Below are 16,911 nucleotides of genomic sequence, written 5' to 3' on the forward strand. Positions count from 1 at the left end.
TCAGTGGGTGTGTCATATTCTAGGCTGCAGAGACCAGCAAGGAGGAAGTAGACAACATGTAATCTAATCTAAATCTAATCATTAGTGATCAAAAACAATATAAAAAGTGTCATTATTCTCTCTATCTTCCTCACATGCTCAGCAAACACACACACGCACACGCTCGCGGACATGCGCGAACGCGAATTTCGTAAGCCATTTCTATTCCAGTAATGGAGCAGCTGATTAGTAAAAGAACGCATATAGAAAGTGTCTTTTTTTTTGTTTCACAGAAAATTGTGTTTATTTCAGATACTGTAGTGGAAGATATTATCCTCTTTTCCAGTGAAATGTTTGTTTATCCCGCCCCTTCATCACCCAGCGTTGATGCCGGTTACACTGGTATGAACGCGGGCTCGTTCGCCAGACAGCACCAAGGTTCAGAGGTTTCCGAACGCGAACGCGAACCGGCACGGTTCTTTGCCGGTGTGAAAGCCCTATCAGTTGATTGCCCTCACAGAGGCATGCAACTTGGGAACCGAACGGAGAGTAACAGTGTACACAGACTCTGCCTACGCCCATAATGTGTGTCACTTACATGGAGCTGTATGGAAGGGACGGGGTTTTAAGAAAACTGATGGTTCGCCTATACAGCACCACGCCCAGATCATGAAGCTGTTACAAGCCATGATGAAACCAAAGGAATTAGCCATAGTGAAGTGTGCCGCACACAGGTCTGACTCATCACATGTCACACAAGGTAACAGGGCTGCAGATGATGCAGCCAAAGCCATTACAGGAGCAGACAAAGCAGGTAAAGTTCTTCTGATCACACATGAAGTACAATTACAGGGCATGGTCACGCTTGAGGATTTATTGATGTTACAGAGTGGGGCAACTACGCTAGACAAAAACCTATGGTTAACAAGGGGGGCTAGTCAGGATGACACAGGTCTATGGAGAAATCATGAGGGGCTGGTTGTGGCACCCCCAGATTTAGTAGGCATGTTGATACAGGAAGCCCATGGATTAGCACATGTGGCTAGGGGGGAGGTAAGACGCAAGATCACCAAGGAATATGGTTTTTGGGCTCCATATTTACTGGAACAAATAGACCATGTCCTTGGTCAATGTGTGGTCTGTTTGAAAAACAATATCAGACCTGGAATACCAGTGGGAACTGGGCATATCCCTACCCCAAACGGGCCAATGAAACATTTGGTGATTGACTATGTGGACATGATTCGTCCTGTTGCAGGATACAGGTACATGTTAGTTGTAGTGGACAGGTTCAGCAGATGGGTAGAAGCTTGCCCCACTCGAAGAAAGGATGCTCAGTCTGTAGCAAAGTTCCTATGCAGGGAATTCATACCTAGGTTTGGAATTCCAGATAGGATAGCGTCAGACAATGGAAAGGAATTTGTGGATAAGACGGTAAAGCTTATACTACAAAAGTTAAGGATCAAGCAGAAATGTGGGTGTATTTACTCACCTCAAAGCCAGGGGATGGTAGAGAGGATGAACGGGGTCCTTAAGAACCATCTTTCTAAGGTCTGTCAGCATACAGGTCTTAATTGGGTGGAAGGACTCCCTCTTGCATTAATGGCCTGTCGATCCAGTGAGATTCGAGGGCTGCACTTGACTCCCCATGAACTGGCTATGGGGAGAGTAATGACAGCTCCCTGTGCACGAACCAGCGGGAAAGGGCCAAGTTTGGCTCTCCTGGAAAGTGACATGAAAGCCTATGTGCAGTATATGACTAACCGGCAAAAGAGTATCTCTTCTTATGTGATCCATAAACAGGAACGTGAAGAGGAGGTGAACGCACAGGAGAAGAAGGACGCGTTGCAACCGGGTGACAAAGTATACGTGAAGGTATACCGACGAAAGTGGCATGATGCTCGACGGGAAGGACCGTCCGAGGTTGTTCGTTGCACTGAGAATGCCATTCAAATCAAGGGGTCCCCCACTTAGTATCATGTTCATCACTGCATCAAGGCACCCAATGAGGAAGATGAGGGAGAACCTCGGCAGGATGGTGAGGAAACCCCTGGGGACGAGGATGTCCACAGCTTGGACATCCGGGCTGATGAGAATGTTGGTGAGTATCTGCGTCATGATTCAGATGGTGCCGGGGGCCTCGTCCCAGACCCTGTCCAGCCCAGAGGTGAGCGGGCCGATGGAGATCGTGAAGGACCCAGTGACTGCGACACCCCTCTTGGGGATTCTACCAAGCCTGGTGTTGCCCCTGTTGTCACCCCTTCCGACCCAGACAATGCTCCAGACGGAGATGTCACCAACCCGGGCGGCTGCCCAGACCAAGGTACCATTGAGAGACACAGACCTGTCAGTGATACACCCCAACCAGGCAGACCCCGTGATAGACCAAGGCCAATTAGAAAAAGGCTCAAGCCACGCCGTTTCAGAGACTAGTATATCTCTTAGTGTCCCTACCCCGTTGACTTCTTTGGACAATGTTACATTTCACTCACACACTGTTATGCCTGGACGTCAGAGAAGAATGATCTCATCAGGGAGATCTTTTGCTTGCCCACATTCACGTTGTATTGTTGGTGATTGTTTGATCTATACCGCCGAAGCGGACGAGTGGTATTTACTGGATGCGAAATATGTTAAAGTTGAGGCTCGCGCGACAGAAACTTATGTGACATTAAGTAACCATGACATGAAGTTGAACCCGTATTGGTGTGCTAGACGTAATATCGGTGCTCGGGTGTCTGGGTCCAATGATTTCAAGACCCTAGTTTGTAGGTCCACTCCTGACTTTCCAAAACCATGGAAAGGATGGATGGACTGTGAGGAATTTGATATAGAACATGTTAAAGTATATGTTATGTTACCAAAGGTTGTTAAAAAAGTTGCTGTGATTACGCCTGTGATTACGCCTGTGATTACGCCTGTGATTATGCCAGTGGTCGCTACTGAAGAATATTTGTTATTTGATTCCAATCAACTGGGGACACGGTCCCACCCTAATTCTGCCACTAGTATCATGAAGGATTTTGCTTCAAAAATGAATTATTCTGATTGCTGGATTTGTCAACAGGTCCCTGTAAGTACGTCTGCTCCTATGTTTTCCCCCATACCATTAACCAAAGCAGAATGGTTTCATTATAATTGGCAGGGTTTAGCCCATTTTGTTTTACAGGGCAAGGACCAGAGCTCTTCTTGTCAGCCCAGCACGATTCTGGTTCCTTTAAATTCTTCCTATGCAGGTGTCGATGATGGTGTGTTGGAACGTCTGACAGCAGAAGTTAACGAACACCATAGGCCTAGCGGTTTTGGGAGGGTTATTATTGATAGGCTTACACATTTGTCACAACCAACAGGTCCAAAGATGATGTATTTTATCCAAGCTATGTTCGTTCAATTGAATGGTACAGCAGTGAGTCCTCATCTGTCATGTTCTGGGATTGTGACTACTACACCGTGGAGAGCTTCAATTGTTATTTCTGGGTTGAAATGTAAGGTTGTTGATTGTGCTATGGTGCCTCAAATGAAATTACATGATACCAATAATACCAGACGGCAGAAAGGCACCACGCAGCTTAAAGTCATGCCTCTCGTGAATGTTACAACCTGTATTGACATTCAATCTCTGCCCAAAGGCAGCTCGATTCGTCAGCTAGGGGACGCTTCTTGTGTGGACCCTATTTATGTCTTTTCGAATCCTGGTAAGGAGCTTCAACTCCCGGAGGGTGTGTTTCTTGTGTGTAATAATGATGCATTCTCTAAACTACCTGCTTTGAGTGATGGTATTTGTTATTTGGCTCATCTGATACCTTTGATTAGGAAAGTTACTCGAAAGGAGATGTCTGTGCTTCACAAACAAGCAACCTATCGTAGTCGTAGGGAGTTATCTACTGCTCAGAAGTTTTTTGGCCTAATATTCCCAAGTTATGGTGTCTACAACTCTCAGACTGAATTGAGTGCCCTGTCATCCGTTCTTGAAAAACACATTAATGCTTCGGATACTGTGATATCTGCCCTGGCTACTGAATTGACTGAAACTAAGAATGTTGCTCTCCAAAATAGAATGGCTTTGGACATTATTTTGGCCAGTCAAGGTGGTACTTGTGCTACTTGTGCATTGATAGGCGGTGAATGCTGCAGTTATATTTCGGATTCCGGTAAAGCTCTGTATGATTTTCATGAATCTAACAAGAAGGGTGTGGAGGATTTGCATAAAGAACACGGTTGGAATGTATTGGATTTCTTTGATTCTGCTTTTTCAGGTGTTGGTAATATGATCAGGTCCGTCGCTATAATTGTTGTTGTCATTATCATCTGTATTATGTTACTTGGTATTTTGATCAAATGTTGTGGAAAGTGTATTTCTGATGTTCCTGTTAATGCTTTGATGTTGACCAACATAGCTGATGAGCAAAGGCTGGATTCTGTCTTGCTTTCTGATTTTGTTTCCTCTTTTGATGATTTGTTTGTTAAGTGATATTTTGTTATTGTTTGCTTCAGTTACTGTGTGTTTATTTCTATACCGTGTGATTGATGTCGGTTGAGAAGTGATGTGATGGTTACGCAAAGCTGGGAGAGAGATTCTGTTCCTAGCGCAACGAAAATGAAAGCTCCTGACTATGAAAGTGTTATCAATCTGAGACGGCGGTAAAGGCTGTTCTCCAACTGGGGTCAAGTGCTAGTAACCTCTGACCCTGAAGATTCAAGAACGAAGAAGGCATCGGTCGTTGGACGTTTTGTATTGGTTTATGCATGATGTATTGTGTTTAGATTAATTTTGTTTGTTATTTTTAGGTTTCTTTTTTATTGTTGATTGTTTTATATTTGGTTTGTATGATGTCTTTGGTCGCTGGTACTGGTGCTGGGTTGGTCTGTGTTATTATGTTTCTTGTGTTGTGTGTTGGTGTAGTTTTTCTGTCTGTTGTTGTTTATGTTTAAACATTTATTTATTTTTTCTCTTTGGTTTCTTAGCTGCAGTATGTGGGGTTTTGTGTTTGTGTTTTTGTTTTATGTGGTCGTTTAGTTTCGGAACACCCTCTAGTCTAGGTGTTCCGAGGGGGGAATATGTGGTGTATTTTACTTGAAACATACATACCATGAATTGCATTGGGCCTGCAAGGACATGCCCTCTAACAATGGGGGTTTTATGACAACCAGATGACCAACACAGAGGCAAGGCTCCTCTGGGGGTTGGGACAGCTTGTAAGCACAGACACACACACACGCACACACACACACACACACACACACACACACACACACACACTGACCATTTCCATATTAGGACAAAGAGGGGTAGTGGTGGTCTAGTGGATAGTGAGTTGGACTTGTGATCGGAAGGTTGTGAGTTCAAATCCCGCCTGAAGCCACACCACTACTAGTGTGCCCTTGGGTAAGGCACTTAGCCCCCAGTTACTCCAGGGGGAATGTCCCTGTAATTCGTAATTGTAAGTCGCTTTGGATAAAAGCGTTTGCTAAATGGCAAAATTATTAAAATTACAAAGGACGGGGAACAAGGCGATCATTGGCTAAAGAAAGGTTAGGAACAAGCTTGACCATACTGTTTTTTGGTTGGCCCAGGGGTGAAGATATTTACATAGGAAAAGGGTATAAAATCCTCTGGGGAACCACTCTCTCCCTCTTAATTCCTGGGACCCCCGCCTTGATGACCTACTGCCGACCAGACCATGCTGTGTAAACTGCCTTGTTGAATAAATAATCTTAAATCTGCTCAAGATCTATTCCTCATTTTTGGCAGCCAGCAGAGAAAGAAATACACCACACCACTCCTGCCAATTAGAGGGAGAGAGAGAGAGAGGGAGAGAGGGAAAGAGAGAGAGAGGCACTGCCCACTACCTAGAGGTAGAGGGCGTGACACAGTCTTACCTGAGGAGTGTTTACTGAGTCAGTCTCACCTGAGGAAGGAGTGTTTACTGAGTCAGTCTCACCTGAGGAAGGAGTGTTTACTGAGCCAGTCTTACCTGAGGAAGGAGTGTTTACTGAGCCAGTCTTACCTGAGGATGCCCAGGAGCAGAGACTCTCCCCACAGCGCCGTGCTGAGACGCCACCACCTCCCAGAGCCTCCGTCTACCCTGATGATCCGTGCGTCCGCGGCCCAGGCCACGTGCTCACGTTGGTCAGAACCGGCACCCAGCGCAGCCCAGAGTCCTCCGTCTGAGGAGGGACACCACAGGCAGGACTGAACGAGTTTTACAACTAACTACTACTAACTACTACAAACTACAACTAACTACTACTAACTACAACTAACTACAACTAACTACTACTAACTAACTACTACTAACTACAACTAATAACTACAACTAACTACTACTAACTACTACTAACTACTACTAACTACTACTAACTAAAACTAACTACTACTTACTACAACTAACTACTACTAACTAACTACTACTAACTACAACTAACTACTACTAACTACTACTAACTACTACTAACTGCTACTAACTACAACTAACTACTACTAACTACAACTAACTACTACTAACTACTACTAACTAACTACTACTAACTACTACTAACTAACTACTACTAACTAATACTAACTACAACTAACTAACTACTACTTACTACAACTAACTACTACTAACTAATACTAACTACTACTAACTAATAGACTAACGTATATAGGCAGGACTGAACGAGTGTTACAACTAACTACTACTAACTAATAGACTAACATCTGTAGGCAGGACTGAACAAGTGTTACAACTAACTACTACTAACTACTACTAACTACTACTAACTACAACTAACTAACTACTAACTACTACTAACTAATACTAACTACTACTAACTACTACTAACTACAACTAACTACTACTAACTACAACTAACTACTACTAACTACTTCTAACTACTACTAACTACAACTAACTACTACTAACTACTACTAACTACTACTAACTAACTACTACTAACTACAACTAACTACTACTAACTACTACTTACTACAACTAACTACTACTAACTACTACTAACTACTACTAACTACAACTAACTACTACCAACTACTACTAACTAACTACTACTAACTACTACTAACTACAACTAACTACTAACTACAACTAACTAACTACTACTAACTACTACTAACTACAACTAACTAACTACTAACTACTACTAACTACTACTAACTACTACTAACTACAACTAACTACTACTAACTACAACTAACTACTACTAACTACTACTAACTACAACTAACTACTACTAACTACTACTAACTAACTACTACTAACTACTTCTAACTACTACTAACTACAACTAACTACTACTAACTATTACTAACTACTACTAACTAACTACTACTAACTACTACTAACTACTACTTACTACAACTAACTACTACTAACTACTACTAACTACTACTAACTACTACTAACTACAACTAACTACTACCAACTACTACTAACTAACTACTACTAACTACAACTAACTACTACCAACTACTACTAACTAACTACTACTAACTACTACTAACTACAACTAACTACTACTAACTACTACTAACTACTACTAACTACTACTAACTACTACTAACTACAACTAACTACTACTAACTACTACTAACTACTACTAACTACTACTAACTTACTACTACTAACTACTACTAACTTCAACTAACTAACTACTACTAACTACTACTAACTACTACTAACTACTACTAACTTACTACTACTAACTACTAATAACTACAACTAACTAACTACTACTAACTACTACTAACTACTACTAACTACAACTAACTAACTACTAACTACTACTAACTACTACTAACTACTACTAACTACAACTAACTACTACGAACTACTACTAACTACTACTAACTACAACTAACTACTACTAACTACTACTAACTAACTACTACTAACTACTTCTAACTACTACTAACTACAACTAACTACTACTAACTACTACTAACTAACTACTACTAACTACTACTAACTACAACTAACTAACTACTACTAACTACTACTAACTACTACTAACTAACTACTACTAACTACTACTAACTAATACTAACTACTACTAACTAATAGACTATCGTATATAGGCAGGACTGAACGAGTGTTACAACTAACTACTACTAACTAATAGACTAACGTCTATAGGCAGGACTGAACAAGTGTTACAACTAACTACTACTAACTACTACTAACTAATACTAACTACTACTAACTAATACTAACTACTACTAACTAATAGACTAACGTCTATAGGCAGGACTGAAGAGTGTTACAACTTACTACTACTAACTACTACTAACTTCTACTAACTACTACTAACTTCTACTAACTACTACTAACTAATAGACTAACGTCTATAGGCAGGACTGAAGGAGTGTTACTACTAACTACTACTAACTAATAGACTAACGTCTATAGGCAGGACAGAAGACTCTAGTTTCAATACAACTACAATAAAAACAACTGTGTTGACACTTGACACTGATAGAACTTGATGTTGTTGTTGTTGTTGTTGTTTTTAGAATCATTTTGAGAAATGCAGAACAGAACAGAACAATGAACATTATTTAAACCAGGATGAGATCATAGTGGACGTGTGGTGTCGTACCCCATCTCCCAGGCCGTAGCTGTGGGAGTAGGCCAGCATAGAGAGGTCATCGAAGAGACGAAGCACCGTCCTGCAGTGGCTGAGCTGAGCTGAGAACAGCAGGAGGCTCTGACTCAGCTGGGCCGACCGCTCTGTCTTCTGAGACAGGACTCCCCCGACCAGCTGGGACCCGTAGCAGAGCGTCCTGATCTACCCCAGACCCACACATAGACATGCATTATGCACATAATTATACTATAGTTAATGCATTATGCACACATAGTTATACTATAGTTAATGCATTATGCACATAGTTATACTATAGTTAATGCATTATGCACACATAGTTATACTATAGTTAATGCATTATGCACACATAGTTATACTATAGTTAATGCTTTATGCTCAAATAGTTATACTATAGTTAATGCATTATGCACACATAGTTATACTATAGTTAATGCATTATGCACACATAGTTATACTATAGTTAATGCGTTATGCACATAGTTATTCTATAGTTAATGCATTATGCTCACATAGTTATACTATAATTAATGCATTATGCACACATAGTTATACTATAGTTAATGCATTATGCACACATAGTTATACTATAGTTAATGCGGTGAGGGAGGAGAATCCACTTTCGCAAAGATATGTGGTTGCAAAAGGCTCACCATGGCCTTTGCTGTCAGTTGTGGGAAGAATTTTTGGCAATGGATCCAGAACTGGATCAGTGGCTTTGACTCGTACACATGCTTGTGTGTACTATCTGTGGACAGGTCGATCAGCTGATCTTCCTCAGCGGCTGTCAGATTTGAGCCGTCGGGTGCATTCTGGACTTTATTTATTTGTCATTTCTCTTTGAAAGGAAACTGTATCCAGGTCTTGTCCTTTTTCCAGGACTCAGTCTCAGAAAAATATTTTTCGAATTGCCATTCAAGTGCCTCCAAGTGATTACCAATTGCGCGTTTCACGTCAGGCGAGATCACCGCGGAATCCGCCAACTCCTCTACTGATGGAAACATGGAGATGGTATCTCCCCTGACGCGCTCTCTCCATCTTTTCGTTTTTTTCAGGAAGCCTTCCATCTTATCATACAGCTGAATGGCGTGTGTATTGCGGCCCTGCATAGAACTGTTCAGCCGGTTCAACTCTGCGAAAACGTCCACCAGATATGCCAGTTTAAAGACCCAGGCATTGTCGATGAAATGCGCAGCCAGCTCCGCGCGGTTTTGGCCAATTAGAAATTCGTGGATAGCTGTGCGTAATTCAAATACTCGTGCCAATACGGATCCACGGGAAAGCCATCTGACTTCTGAATGGTAAAGGAGCGCTGTGTGTTCCTCTCCTGTAGCGGCGCATAAAGAAGCGAAGAGGCGAGTTTGTAGGGCACTCTTCTTAATAAAATGTACAGCCTTTACAACAGTGTCCATAACATTGGCAAACTCAGCACTCATTTCTTTAGCGGCGAGGGATTCTCTGTGCAGCATGCAGTGAGTCCACATCACTTTGGGGGCGACTTTTCTGACAAGCGCCATCAGTCCACTCTTTTGCCCAGTCATAGCGCGCGCACCGTCGGTACACACCGCGACACACTTTGCCCAACGTACGTCATTTTCACTGAAAAAGTCATCAATCACTTTGAAAATTTCAGCACTTGTTGTGCGTTCAGGAAGCTTCTTACAAAACAAGAACTCTTCACACATTTCGTCTTGGTCAACAAAGCGCACAAATGCCAAGAGCTGTGCGTCTTTGGACATGTCCACTGATTCATCCAATTGGAGTGCAAATGCCTCCGCCGTTTGTAATTTCTCAATTGACTGCACCCTCACATCCGATGCCATTTCACCAATTCGCCAAGCAATTGTTGTGTCTGACAATGGGATAGTCTTCAACTTTTCTGCATATCCATATCCATCATTCCCAAACATGGTCTTGCACATATCAGTGGCCGCAGGCAATATCAAATATTCTGCAATTGTGTATGGCTTTTTACACTGGGCATTGCGAAGAGCAACTTGATATGAGGCTTTCAAAGCAAGCTCACCGACTTTCGCAGATTTTCTTATCATTGTCTGTTGGCCTTGGAGAGAGTGCAGACGAGCCTGAAAGTAGTCCAGTGCTTTATCTTGTAAGTGGCCATGATTCGTCTCAAAGTGTCGTTGCAGCTTTGATGGCTTCATGCTTTCGTTTGAGAGCGTCGCCGCACAAACAACACACACCGGCAATTCCACTCCTTCGGTTTCTATGAAAGTAAATCCAAACTTTAGGTACACTTCTGAATATTTTCGGGACTTTTCTCTTTTGCGTTTATCTGCCCCTGGGGCAGGCGCTGCTGGGGCCGAGGTGGAAGGAGTAGGCCTAGCCGTTGGATCTCGAGCTTGAGGTCTCGTTACTGTTACAAATGTATCCATCCTGCTTCACTAATTAATAGTAGTAACTAATAATGTGAAGTTATAATATCATTATTGGACTCGGACAACTTGCGCACGTTTAACTCAACCAGTTTAATCAACACTCAGCTTCAACAGTGCCTCGGGTCATTACCCATAATGCAAATAGTAAATAGTAAATTTTTATTGTAAATAGTTTTTTGTCAAAAGTAGCTTATTATCAGGGGTGCACATAACCTTTTGGGGCCAGTGCTCAGAGGAGCACCTAGGGATGCTGCTTGGTGCTCCCCGAGCTCGCGAGTCACGACCCGTCCCACAGGATGGATAAAAAAGGGATACATGGATAACTTATATTAGCAAAACAACATTTATTCATAAATAAAGATGAACGAACAAATTATTGTGTGCAAAACAAAAGAAACAAATGCAAAATCAAATGACTGCTCTTTAAGCATGAAAGTCTGTCAGACTCCTTTAAACACAATGAAATCAACTGACATCTCTTTAAGCACTAACTGAATGTCTGTTCTTTAAACACAATGAAATCAACTGACATCTCTTTAAGCACTGCTCTGTTCTGTAAACACTGAAATCAACTTTTCAACAAAAAGTTACAGCCTAAGCATTTATTTATGCTACAAGCTTAATCATCATCATCACTGCTCTCTTGACTGTTGTTAATACTGTCCTCAATTTCAACCATGGTAGAGGATGTTGTAGGCTATCACTTTAAATAGCTCATTATTTTGATTGTGCAACAAAGTCTTTTTTTTTTCTTCTAATAGAATTCCCAACCATATTCCCTGGGTCAGGGGTCGAGGTGCAATAATGAAGCTGTAAAACAAACGTCTGAACGTTTGAAAGCTTCAGAGAAAAGAAACGTGTCCCTTGGTGTTGTTTTTCCTTTTAGCGACGAGTCGTTCGGGACTGAATTTTCACGTGGCGGCGTGATAACCGTGCGATACGCGGAATGAAAGTACAAGTTACGATACTTTCCGAATGTTTTCGTGAGGGGAGTCGCCGTGGTCGTCGTCGGTCGACTGTTGTGATGGATTACTCGTCGGGCCTTCGGCTGAGGGGACGGCAAATAGTTACTTAGTGGGGCTTGCAGTGATGCAGCAGTCAGCAGTTGGATTTTGAGGAAGTAAATTCCTCTCCCAGTGCTTCCAGCTGTTGGTGCGCAAGAGCGCGTTCATGCGGCAGATCTGCCGCGCAGCATGCATTTTGGCGACGCATGCGCACTGGCGCACCAGTTATGTGCACCCCTGCTTATTATTGCCTATTATTGCTTGTAGTTTACTCAATATAACTTTTGTTATATTTTTTAATTGTCACAAATTATTTTGGTGAAAATTGTTAATTATTCTGAAAAAATTTGGCGGACCCCCTGCAGTACCTCTGCGGACCCCCTAGGGGTCGCGGACCCCCGGTTGAAGACCACTGCTATAGTTGATGCATTATGCACACATAGTTATACTATAGGTAATGCATTATGCACACATAGTTATACTATAGTTAATGCATTATGTTCACATAGTTATACTATAGTTAATGCATTATGCACACACAGACTCATTCTCATGTTTTTAAGTTAAAAAAAATACAATAATAAACATAAGTTATTATATACTCAGTTCAAACGAGGCTACTCGACTAAAGGTCACGTCATTTCAGATGATTTGATTATGTGATTTTGTCACAGTTCCGCCCCCAGCTCCGCCCCCGGCTCATCAGCCGTCTATCAGTGGTGCCAGGTGTGGCGGATTAAGACCGCGACTGGCTCCTACTTAAGCTCTGCTCCTGCTTCCAGTCAACGCCAGATCGTAGCCATTTAATGGTTGGTTCCAGTGTTCGTTCCCTCTACTCTAGTTCTTACCCGTTACCCTAGCCTAACCCTTTTCTCGCTGTTCCCCGTTAAGGATTCCCTGCCTGCCTGTACTTTCCCTCCTGCCTGACCCCCAGCCTGTCTACCGACCACTCCGCCTGCCTGACCCCTGCCTGTCTGTCGACCACTCCGCCTGCCTGACCCCTGCCTGTCTGCCGACCACTCCGCCTGCCTGACCCCCTGCCTGTCTGCCGACCACTCCGCCTGCCTGACCCCCTGCCTGTCTGACTACCTGCCTACCTGCCTGATCCCCTGCCTGTCTGACTACCTATCTACCTCCAGCCTGCTCCTCCTGACACCCCTACCCTACAATAAATCATTATTATTGTTGTACTACCTGTTCTCCGTTGTCTGCTTCTGGGTTCCGCCCTCTGGTCGTGACAGATTTAGCCTATTGAAGTAGATGTTTCATGTGCATGCACATTGACTACTTACGACTTTATCCCTTCCCCTGTAGGATTCTAGAACATTCACCAGGGACTCCAGGGACTCCTGCATGTCCGCCAGTAACCAGCCGGTAACCCTGACTACCCTAACCCTAACCACCCTAACTACCCTAACTACCCTAACCCTAACTACCCTAACCCTAACCCTAACTACCCTAACCCTAACTACCCTAACTACCCTAACCACCCTAACTAACTACCCTAACTACCCTAACTAACTACCCTAACGAACTACCCTAACCACCCTAACTAACTACCCTAACTACCCTAACTAACTACCCTAACTACAGCTGATAGCTGCCCGCGGCGGTGTGGCGATAAAAATATATATTTTCGAGTGTCAAAATAAACTACGTTTAAGACGGCAATGTCATCCTGTTAAAAATAATCTTCCAACAAGTATCCTTCATGCACAACAATGTGCTCTTGTGCACAAAATAAAGGTAATACATGAAGCTCCTAATGTTGTACATTGGACAGGAAGTGATGTAGCATCCAGGCAGTACTAGTGGATCACCTATTAGAAAGTTACACTGGCCAGAGCATACCTGAGACTCCTTATGAGTCAATTTATCAATTTATTGTTTTCCGGCACGTTTGGCTCCATAAGAATGAAGTAAAATATGAGTACCGTATTTTCCGCACTATAAGGCGCACCGGAGTATAAGGCGCACTTTCAATGAATGGCCTATTTTAGAACTGTTTTCATATATAGGGCGCACCGGATTATAAGGCGCACTGTCGTTTTTGTTTTTTTTGACTGGGGTTGCGTTATGCATCCACTAGATGGAGCTGTGCTAAAGGGAATGTCAACAAAACAGTCAGATAAAGTCAAACTTTATTAAGCGTTCTGACAACTCCGTTCACTCCCATGGTAACGTTGTTCAAACGTTAATGTGCATATTAACAATATTAACAATAACATATTAACAATATTAACAATATCTCCCAGCCTTGTTCACTCTTCTCCCAAACGTGGAGGGGAACTTTTCCCTGATTCAGTAAACACGTAGTAAAAGAAACAGTCTGATACCACTAAATCAAACGTTAGTGCATAACTCAACATTGTTCAGTTACGTATAACACGTAAAGCTCACTTTTTCAGTTCATTCCTCGTCCACGAATCCCTTGAATTCTTCTTTTTCAGTGTCCGAATTGAACAGTTGGGGGAGTACGGCATCCAACATGCCCGGCTCCCTCTCGTCATTATCCGAGTCAGTGTCGCTGCTGTTGCCTGGCAGTTCAGTGATTATTCCTGCCTTCGTGAAAGCTCGGACCACAGTTGAGACTGATATATCAGCCCAGGCATCCACGATCCATTGGCAGATAGTGGCATAAGTCGCCCGGCGCTGTCTCCCCGTCTTGGTGAACGTGTGTTCGCCTTCTGTCATCCACTGCTCCCACGCAGCTCGCAGTCTAGCTTTGAACGCCCTGTTGACACCAATATTTAGCGGCTGGAGTTCTTTACTTAATCCACCCGGAATGACGGCAAGCTCCGAATTAGTTTTCTTCACTTGTTTTTTTACAGCATCGGTGATATGGGCACGCATGGAGTCGTAGATCAATAGGGACGGAGCTGTGTGGAAAAAGCCACCCGGTCTCTTGACGTAAATTTCTCTCAGCCACTCACTCATCTTTTCCTCATCCATCCATCCCTTCGGGTTAACTTTGATGACGACGCCGGCTGGAAAGTTTTCTTTTGGCAAGGTCTTCCTCTTGAAAATAACCATGGGTGGAAGTTTCTGGCCATTAGCCTGGCAGGCGAGAACTACAGTGAAGGATCACTTCTCATTCCCTGTGGTGCGTATAGACACCGTACTGGTCCCCGTTTTCTCCACAGTGCGGTTCACGGGAATATCAAAGGTGAGTGGAACCTCGTCCATGTTGGTGATGTGCTCTGGCAGGATCTTGTTTTCAGTGATCTTCTTTTCGCAGTATGCGCGGAAAGTGACCAGCTTTTCTTGATAATCTTTTGGCAGTTGCTGCGAGACGGTAGTTCTTGCGCGGATGGAGAGTTTACGTCTTTTCATAAAACGAAAGCACCAAGAAGGACCGCCTCGAAATTCATCGATATTCATGTCCCGTGCTAGCGCTGTTGCCTTCATTCGAACTGTGACTGTAGAGACACTTCTACTTGCTGCTCTCTGTTCAACAACCCACTGTTCGAGTTTGTCCTCTAACTGTGGCCATCTCGCTTTGTTCCCTCGGAAACTCTGTTTAGTCTTCTTTACTTGGCGCAGGTCATCTTCTTGCTTCCTCCACTTCCGTACCATTGATTCATTAATGTTGAATTCTCTCGCTGCTGCTCTATTCCCATTTTCTACTGCGTGACTGACAGCCTTGAGCTTGAACTCTGCGTCGTAAGCGTGTCTCTTGACAGGTGCCATTTTGTGGTCTTTATACACACAAGTGGTGTGGGACTGTGAGTACCGGTGTTTACTGATTACCGTAATGCTGCAAGCGGTGCGGCTTTGTAGTTTACCAGTCGTACTGAAACATTTTATTATGATTAAATTGTTTTTATTGTTTTTTCATACTGAAACATTTTGACAGAGTCATGTAATTTTTACATTTTGATCCATATATAAGGCGCTCCGGATTATAAGGCGCACTGTTGTTTTTTTTTTTTTTAAGGCTTTTAAGTGCGCCTTATAGTGCGGAAAATACGGTAAATGAAATATGAATAAAAAATATGTCAATCAATCAGTATTTTACATAAGAATCAATGGTCGTTACACAATCATTAAAAAGTGGTTTAGATATAATCAACTATGTATTTGTGTATAGCACATGAAGAACATTTTACAAAAAGTAGTATTTATTTCGTTAATTTATTTCAAATATCAGTCAGCAATGAACAAAGCAAATAGTGTATTAAAACGTTCTACAAGTGAATGGGAGCAAACCGCTAAATGATGCCATGGTTGTTCTGTAATGGTTTAGTCCAAACCGCTAAATTATGCCATGGTTGTTCTGTAATGGTCTAGTAGTCCAAACCTGCCGCTCAGATAACACACGGAACAGATTTATTTTCCAAGCCAAAATTAACTTCTTTAATACCCTCATTGGTGCACAAGAAATGTGTGTGTGTGTGTGTGTGTGCATTCATTGAGGATATTACACAATAAAGTCCAGTGTGTGTGAGAGAGGCAGGGGTGGTGGAGGGCCAGGGGGATTAACCCACAACCAGGAACAGGAACAGAACAGGAACAGAACAGGAACAGAACAGGACCAGGGCTTCAGTGGACAGGCAGTTGTCATAGAGGAGAGGAGGAGAGAGGAGGGGAGAGGAGGGGAGAGGAGGGGAGAGGAGGAGAGAGGAGGAGAGAGGAGGGGAGAGGAGGGGAGAGGAGGAGAGAGGAGGAGGAGGGGAGAGGAGGGGAGAGGAGGAGAGAGGAGGGGAGAGGAGGAGAGAGGAGGGGAGAGGAGGAGAGAGGAGAGGAGAGGAGGAGAGAGGAGGGGAGAGGAGGAGAGAGGAGAGGAGGAGAGAGGACGAGAGAGGAGGAGAGAGGAGGAGAGAGGAGGGGAGAGGAGGAGAGAGGAGGGGAGAGGAGGAGAGAGGAGAGGAGAGGAGGAGAGAGGAGGGGAGAGGAGAGGAGGAGAGAGGAGGAGAGAGGAGAGGAGAGGA

The 16,911-nt window shown here is 43.2% G+C and overlaps 1 protein-coding gene across 1 annotated transcript in view; it reads right to left on the reverse strand.

Moving 5' to 3' along the window:
• The window catches only part of LOC308162512 (peroxisomal membrane protein 11C-like), a gene marked incomplete at both ends in the record, with an annotated part of 34,134 nt that extends 20,799 nt beyond the window's left edge, over positions 1-13,335 (reverse strand). Inside the window, 3 exons of the mRNA XM_080536660.1 lie at positions 5,988-6,100; positions 8,575-8,763; positions 13,273-13,335. Coding sequence (XP_080392786.1) covers positions 5,988-6,100; positions 8,575-8,763; positions 13,273-13,335 — 365 coding nt within the window. The remainder of the gene's footprint in view (positions 1-5,987; positions 6,101-8,574; positions 8,764-13,272) is intronic.
• Positions 13,336-16,911: the final 3,576 nt, after the last annotated feature.

The sequence above is a fragment of the Nansenia antarctica genome, assembly GCF_963989245.1.
Source record: "Nansenia antarctica genome assembly, chromosome: 7".
Lineage (NCBI taxonomy): Eukaryota > Metazoa > Chordata > Actinopteri > Argentiniformes > Microstomatidae > Nansenia > Nansenia antarctica.